At 39.4% G+C, this 8637-nt stretch overlaps 1 protein-coding gene across 1 annotated transcript; it reads right to left on the bottom strand.

The window, feature by feature from the left end:
- Nucleotides 1–2589: 2589 nt before the first annotated feature.
- Nucleotides 2590–5768, bottom strand: LOC124044293 (granzyme B-like). The gene is made up of 5 exons (XM_046363939.1): nucleotides 5633–5768; nucleotides 4959–5109; nucleotides 4690–4837; nucleotides 4119–4379; nucleotides 2590–3908 (listed from the first exon to the last, which is right to left on the bottom strand). The coding sequence occupies exons 1-5, from the start codon at nucleotides 5676–5678 to the stop codon at nucleotides 3723–3725; spliced, it is 792 nt and encodes a 263-aa protein (XP_046219895.1). The 5' UTR covers nucleotides 5679–5768; the 3' UTR covers nucleotides 2590–3722.
- Nucleotides 5769–8637: the final 2869 nt, after the last annotated feature.

Here is an 8637-nt window from a genome sequence, read left to right as displayed (position 1 = left end):
AAACTCTGTTTCTGTTAAGTCGCTTTTGGGTCCTCTTTCACCTGCATGACAATCAGTTGTATCTCTATTTCCTGTCTTCCCATAAATCAAAACCTCCTCTCCACCAATAATATCAGTGGATGTTGTATCAGTTGTATCTCTATTTCCTGTCTTCCCATAAATCAAAACCTCCTCTCCACCAATAATATCAGTGGATGTTGTATCAGTTGTATCTCTATTTCCTGTCTTCTCACCTGCCCATAAATCAAAACCTCCTCTCCACCAATTCCACTTAAAAGGCTCCTTAACTATGCTTCTACAAGTAATTTTAGTTAGTATTTCAACAAATAGAAAATATGTTGAGGGTTCCTCAGGGTAATATACATCTTGTAGGTATTATCGTTATTAAACCCGCCTTTTCTTATACAATGACAGAACTCGTTCCTGCAGTTCCTCACGTCCTAAAAATCACTTTCTTATACTATTCCAATGCAACGCCTTTATCTATATACCTCGTCCTCGTCCTCCTCTTTATCTAAAATCCACTAATAACAGTCCCTCAGTCCTCAGACCAAATAACCAATTATCTCCCACTGCTCATTTCACTCACACCAAACACATAAAGACAGACAACATATTATTTATATCTTCCTTATAGCCTGTTTTCAGAACTTTCACGCTAGATACAGCTTCTGCTCCCTAACTACCCTCCCAGAACCCCAGCACCCTGAATACACTAGAAGTTAAGCTACTGTTCTTAATATATACATATATGTATAACATATAAACACACATTGACATACAACAATTATAACACATTCATTGACTTATACATGCACATTTTTTAGGTTCCTTTGTTTTTAAAATTTACAAAAGGGAGGAGAAGCTTTTACATACCAGCGAAACACTGAACACCCACTTCTTTTAAATTACAGAATTCTATATAACAGGTGTCTGCTTACCTTACAATTTGGTGATCAGCGAAGGGAGGTTTAGGTTCCGTCCAGTAGCGTTGCGCTCACTCCCTCCTGGCAAGCTCGCCAAATGTTGGTTCCGTTTTTCTGTGCTCCGTTGCTTTTTACTCAACGAATAAGGAACACTAAAAATGTGTACTTATAAATCATAACAATTTTTATCAAAATACAGCTGTCGACAGAATCAAAGATCAAACATCACACATACAACTGATGTCTCTCCTGAGTTCTGCAAAATAGGAAAAGTCCCGAAGTCCGAAGTCCAGCCCTAGTAATGTCACTGCATACGTCATTACCTTCTACTCAACAGACCAAGCCCATGCATACACAGCTATACAGACTTGCACGAGAGATACAATAGTTCCAGTGTTTTCTAAGGGCTCAGCAGTAAATGTCCACTCCCCCAAGTTGATTTATAGAGTTATGTCTGACTAGTCTCATCTCTTTTACTCCCCTGCAGGGTTCTGTGTTTATCTTTGAAGTGCTTTCTCACAGACCCCATGCAATAACGCACACATCTCTCAGACCTTTTCTTTATAAGAGGCAGAGACTAGAAAAGAACTGTGAAACCATTTAAAACCTTATAATGCATATATATATATATAGTTCATTTGTAGTCTAGGACCCTATAAATGTAGTGCGGGAGGGGTCTTATAACCCTTACACTTCTATTAATACAACATAAGAATAATCAATTATTATAAAACATCAAACATTTGGTGTAGCCCTTATCATGAGCCCAATTTGACCCCATCACTACACAGAAGATCGTACAACATTATTGCCTGATGATTTTCTGAACATCCCAATACCTTTCAGAAGCATTTCAGTCACATCAAAACCATACTGTCTTCAGATTGAAATGTCTTCAAAAATACTGTCAGACGTATTTGTTTTCGATTGTCATAGCAATTGTCATTGTCAAAAAAAAAAGTAAATTGATTACATAATTATTTTTTTTAGATGGTGTGGGTCTCGCATTCTTTAAATATCAAAATTGGGTTGGTCATGGGTATTTGAGGTATTGTGATGTCATTATGGGGTATTGTGATGTCATTATGGGCTATTGTGATGTCATTATGGGGCCAACAGAGTTCTGTAACATCCCAACTAACTATCCTACTAACGCTAACCCAAGAACGTAAACCCGTTATCCTAACCCTTAGTCCCTTATGCTAAACTTTAAACCATAACCCTTATTCTAAACATAACCCTAACCTTAGCAAGCAGTTGCTTATCAACAGATAGTTTGTTGGTAGTATGAGCAGATTGTAACCATCGTCGTAGGTGGAAGAAGGAGAGGACCAAAACGCTGCGTGGTAAGTGTTCATGTTGTAAATTTAATAAAAACTGAACACTAAACAAAATAACAACGAGGAATAACGAGAAGGAAACAGTTCTGTCAGGTGATACACACAAAACAGTTCTGTCAGGTGATACACACAAAACAGTTCTGTCAGGTGATACACACAAAACAGTTCTGTCAGGTGATACACACAAAACAGTTCTGTCAGGTGATACACACAAAACAGTTCTGTCAGGTGATACACACAAAACAGTTCTGTCAGGTAATACGCACAAAACAGTTCTGTCAGGTGATACACACAAAACAGAAAACAACTACCCACAACTCAAGGTGAGAAACCAAGCTACCTAAGTATGGTTCTCAATCAGAGACAACGATTGACAGCTGCCTCTGATTGGGAACCATACCAGGCCAAACACACAGAAATACAAAACATAGAACAAAAACATAGAATACCTACCCACATCACACGCTGACCAAACTAAACATGGAAACATACAAAGCAGTCTACAGTCAGGCGTGACACAGATGGAATATCCAAAAACAGCAACAATGGCAGAGTAATGGTTTTACTTTACCTTTTAAATTATTTTCTAATTACTAATTGCAAAAAATATATATAAAAACACTATCTAAACAGGAAAATCAGTTATAATCAGTTCAAATCAGTTACAAATGTGTTTTAAATGGAAACAAAATGATAAAAATAAGAAACTTGTCCTCTATCCAGGGTATGATGAGAAGTGTATGTATGCAGGAATAGATACCATTATGTCAGTACACTATAATCAATGTACTTCCTAGGAACAGATACCATTATGTTAGTACACTATAATCAATGTAATTCCTAGGAATAGATACCATTATGTTAGTACACTATAACCATTATGTTAGTACACTATAATCAATGTCCTTCCTAGGAATAGATACCATTATGTTAGTACACTATAGTCAATGTCCTTCCTAGGAATAGATACCATTATGTTAGTACACTATAATCAATGTACTTCCTAGGAATAGATACCATTATGTTAGTACACTATAATCAATGTCCTTCCTAGGAATAGATACCATTATGTTAGTACACTATAATCAATGTGCTTCCTAGGAATAGATACCATTATATCAGTACACTATAATCAATGTCCTTCCTAGGAATAGATACCATTATGTTAGTACACTATAATCAATGTACTTCCTAGGAATAGATACCATTATATCAGTACACTATAATCAATGTCCTTCCTAGGAATAGATACCATTATGTTAGTACACTATAGTCAATGTCCTTCCTAGGAATAGATACCATTATGTTAGTACACTATAATCAATGTACTTCCTAGGAATAGATACCATTATGTTAGTACACTATAATCAATGTACTTCCTAGGAATAGATACCATTATGTTAGTACACTATAACCATTATGTCAGTACACTATAATCAATGTCCTTCCTAGTCCTTTATTCCTGCTTGTTTAAAGACATGTCGGCATCATATCTGTGCAACACCTCTTTAATCCAGGGCAGAAAGAAAGGGATTTTCATGAACACATGAGGATATCGGGAATCATCACATCTCTCAGGATAATTAAAAGCAACGATACCCTGTGCCTTGTTGTTACAGATAAGAGGTCCCCCTGAATCTCCCTGGAACACAGAACAACAGGAATTAGAGAAGAGACAGAAGTGAGATTGTGAAAGGAGAATAAGTGAACACTTCAAAGGCTGTTTTAGTGTTTCAGTGCAGTAATGTTACAGATAAATAAACACTGCTTATCTGATGAACTAAAACCTGTACTGGTTGTCCTCTGTTTCTACTATTACTATAATTATTTGATCCAAATTTAATTTAGTTACCTGACAAAATCCTTTCCCTCCAGTAGTACGAGTGCACATCATTTGTTTTTTATCAAAGTATTTCTGCCACACCTTCTTGCATTCAGAGCCATCCTCCACCGCCACCGCCACTTCCATCAAAACGCCAGAACCCTGGTTGTTGTTCCAGGTAGTCTTGCCCCAACCAGCTACGGAGCATTTGGGGGATGCTGGGGTTGATCCGTCCTTCTTTGGGAGTCCAATGACCTTCACATACCTGTTCAGTTTTGCTTTAGTCTTTAACTGTTGAAAGACAAGAAAATTAACACATGGGGTTTAAATTGTGTGAACCACTTCAGTTATTTTAGTTGTGTATGTTTTTTTTGTGTGTTTTTTAAAAATCTACATAAGTAGTATTAGATGAGACAGCTTCAGACAGAAATCAGACAAAAAGGATTACATCAAAAACATTGAAACCTTCAAATGATCGTATTGAAGGTAAAAACAAATCCATATCATAAACCCTCAATTTAAAGATAATCTCCTGTCAAATGTTAAAGTAAATACCGCAAAGAAATGTATAAAAGAAAGATGTTTTTTTTCTAAAGTTTACCTGGAGTAGCATGATGTCATAAGTGAGCTGGCTATATTGTCTGTGCAAAGGATGGCGATGGTGATGTACCACCTGAATCTCTTGCCGACTCTTCTTCTCTTCTTTGGTTAGGTCGTGAGCTCCAAGAACCACCGTTAAAGGATAAGCACTAAAAAACAAATCGAAACGAGTCTCATTAAACAACAAGACAGTCAACATTGAGTTATTACTCATAGATGCCCCGTCAAGAGACATGTAACACGATGCATTTGTATTCGTTGTTGACTCACTCTTTCAAGCAGTGTGCTGAAGTCAGGACAAAGTCCTCCCGGATGAGCATTCCTCCACAAACGTGGTGTCCTCTGTGTTGCAGAGAGACCATATAGGGCCTTGAGTGGGGCTTAGCTATCTTACCACCCACAATACCACTCTCAGAGGCTCCTTGGAAGGAGGAGGAAAGAGGATACCATGTTAACTATGTCTTCTGGGACACACAACGACCAAAACAACAAAATAATTTGTGTTCAATTTGGTTAACAATTAGCTACCTCCTTTACTGTCTGCTACCAAGTGATTATTTTTAGGGAATAATCAGATGTACCTTCTTTACTAGCTGGTTCTTATATAGAGAATAATCAGCTATACCTTCTTTACTAGCTGGTTCTTATATAGAGAATAATCAGCTATACCTTCTTTACTAGCTGGTTCTTATATAGAGAATAATCAGCTATACCTTCTTTACTAGCTGGTTCTTATATAGAGAATAATCAGCTGTACCTTCTTTACTAGCTGGTTCTTATATAGAGAATAATCAGCATTACCTTCTTTACTCACTGGTTCCTCGAAGATAATAATCAGCTGTACCTTCTTTACTAGCTGGTTCTTATATAGAGAATAATCAGCTATACTTTCTTTACTAGCTGGTTCTTCGTAGATATATAATGTATAGAATAGATCAACTCACCAGCAGAGGAAAGGAGTTGGAGGAGGATGAGGAGGTTCAGGTACATGGTGGTGGACTGGCAGAGATCTAGATGATTAGAGAGACTGCAGGTTTCTCCTCTCTATATAAACCACCTTAACATCATCTCCCCCCTTCCATACTACCCACATGCACAGCAAGAAGGTGTTCGGTGGTCTAGCCGACTATTCATACTGAAAGTGAAAGCTTAAGGTTGAGATAGAGGTATGTGATAGACTTGGAAATTCTCAGATAATTCATTCCAAAAGCATCTTTTTTAATTTAAGGCTAACAAATTACCTCATTTATTACCTACATTTATTGCACAAATAAACTTGCATTTTGAAACACATACAGTAAGTTGACACTAAAATAAACATCATATAATTGTCCACATGGAATCGATTCAATGTGCTTTTAAACTGTTTCAACTTCCCAGTTGAGCTGCAACGTATTTGTCCCAGTTGACTTGTCCCAGTTGACTTGTCCTAGTTGACTTGTTCCAGTCTGCTCCATAAAGTACTAGAACCGTTTCGTCAGTGGGTCCTTGGAGTAGAGTTGGGTAATTTACTAGGATCCCCATTAGTTGTTGAGAAAGCAGCAGCTACTCTTCCTGGGGTTCCACAAAAAAACATTAAACATGATACAGAACATTAATAGACAATAGAAAGCTCAGTAGATAAGAACAGCCCAGTAGATAAGAACAGCCCAGTAGATAAGAACAGCTCAGTAGATAAGAACAGCTCAGTAGATAAGAACAGCTCAGTAGATAAGAACAGCTCAGTAGATAAGAACAGCTCAGTAGATAAGAACAGCTCAGTAGATAAGAACAGCTCAGTAGTTAAGAACAGCTCAGTAGATAAGAACAGCTCAGTAGATAAGAACAGCTCAGTAGTTAAGAACAGCTCAGTAGATAAGAACAGCTCAGTAGATAAGAACAGCTCAGTAGATAAGAACAGCTCAGTAGATAAGAACAGCTCAGTAGATAAGAACAGCCCAGTAGATAAGAACAGCCCAGTAGATAAGAACAGCTCAGTAGATAAGAACAGCTCAGTAGATAAGAACAGCTCAGTAGATAAGAACAGCTCAGTAGATAAGAACAGCTCAGTAGATAAGAACAGCCCAGTAGATAAGAACAGCCCAGTAGATAAGAACAGCTCAGTAGATAAGAACAGCTCAGTAGATAAGAACAGCCCAGTAGATAAGAACAGCTCAGTAGATAAGAACAGCTCAGTAGATAAGAACAGCTCAGTAGATAAGAACAGCCCAGTAGATAAGAACAGCCCAGTAGATAAGAACAGCTCAGTAGATAAGAACAGCCCAGTAGATAAGAACAGCCCAGTAGATAAGAGCAGCCCAGTAGATAAGAACAGCTCAGTAGATAAGAACAGCTCAGTAGATAAGAACAGCCCAGTAGATAAGAACAGCTCAGTAGATAAGAACAGCCCAGTAGATAAGAACAGCTCAGTAGATAAGAACAGCCCAGTAGATAAGAACAGCCCAGTAGATAAGAGCAGCCCAGTAGATAAGAACAGCCCAGTAGATAAGAACAGGACAGTACAAGACAGTAGGTCAACAATACAAGACAGGACAGGACAGTAGGTCAACAATACAGGACAGGACAGGACAGTAGGTCAACAATACAGGACAGGACAGTAGGTCAACAATACAGGACAGGACAGTAGGTCAACAATACAGGACAGGACAGGACAGTAGGTCAACAATACAGGACAGGACAGTAGGTCAACAATACAGGACAGGACAGGACAGTTGGTCAACAATACAGGACTGGACAGTAGGTCAACAATACAGGACAGGACAGGACAGTAGGTCAACAATACAGGACAGGACAGTAGGTCAACAATACAGGACAGGACAGTAGGTCAACAATACAGGACAGGACAGGACAGTAGGTCAACAATACAGGACAGGACAGGACAGGACAGTAGGTCAACAATACAGGACAGGACAGGAGGTCAACAGGACAGGACAGGACATGAGGTCAGCAGGACAGGACAGGACATGAGGTCAGCAATACAGGACAGGACAGGAAGTCAACAATACAGGACAGGACAGTAGGTCAACAGGACAGGACAGTAGGTCAACAGGACAGGACAGGACATGAGGTCAGCAATACAGGACAGGACAGGAAGTCAACAATACAGGACAGGACAGTAGGTCAACAGGACAGGACAGTAGGTCAACAGAACAGGACAGTAGCTCAACAGGACAGGACAGTAGGTCAACAGGACAGGACAGGACATGAGGTCAGCAATACAGGACAGGACAGGAAGTCAACAATACAGGACAGGACAGTAGGTCAACAGGACAGGACAGTAGGTCAACAGGACAGGACAGTAGGTCAGCAGTACAGGACAGGATGCTAAAAGAAAACACGACCTGCCCCAATGCATAGTACCAACTGTAAAGTTTGGTGGAGGAAGAATACTGGTCTGGGGCTGTTTTACATGGTTCGGGCCCCTTAGTTCCAGTGAAGTGAAATCTTAACACTACAGCATACAATGACATTCTTGTCTATTCTGTGCTTCCATCTTTGTGTCAACAGTTTGGGGAAGGCCCTTTCCTGTTTCAGCATGACTATGCTCCCGAGCACAAAGCGGGGTTCATACAAAAATGGTTTGTCGAGATCGGTGTGGAAGAACTTGACTGGCCTGCATAGAGCCCTGACCTCAACCTCATCAAACACCTTTGGGATGAATTGGATCTCTGACTGTGAGCCAAGCATAATCACCCAACATCAGTAGCCAACCTCACTAATGCTCTTGTGGCTGAATGATGTTCCAACATCTATTGGAAAGCCTTCCCAGAATAGTGGAGGCTGTTATAGCAGCAATGTTCCAACATCTAGTGGAAAGCCTTCCCAGAAGAGTGGAGTCTGTTATAGCAGCAATGTTCCAACATCTAGTGGAAAGCCTTCCCAGAATAGTGGAGGCTGTTATAGCAGCAATGTTCCAACATCTAGTGGAAAGCCTTCCCAGAATAGTGGA

The sequence above is a fragment of the Oncorhynchus gorbuscha genome, linkage group LG09, assembly GCF_021184085.1.
Source record: "Oncorhynchus gorbuscha isolate QuinsamMale2020 ecotype Even-year linkage group LG09, OgorEven_v1.0, whole genome shotgun sequence".
Taxonomy (NCBI): Eukaryota; Metazoa; Chordata; class Actinopteri; order Salmoniformes; family Salmonidae; genus Oncorhynchus; species Oncorhynchus gorbuscha.
The sequence above is the reverse complement of the archived record's forward strand: the minus strand, read 5'-3'. Positions and strand labels throughout refer to the sequence as shown.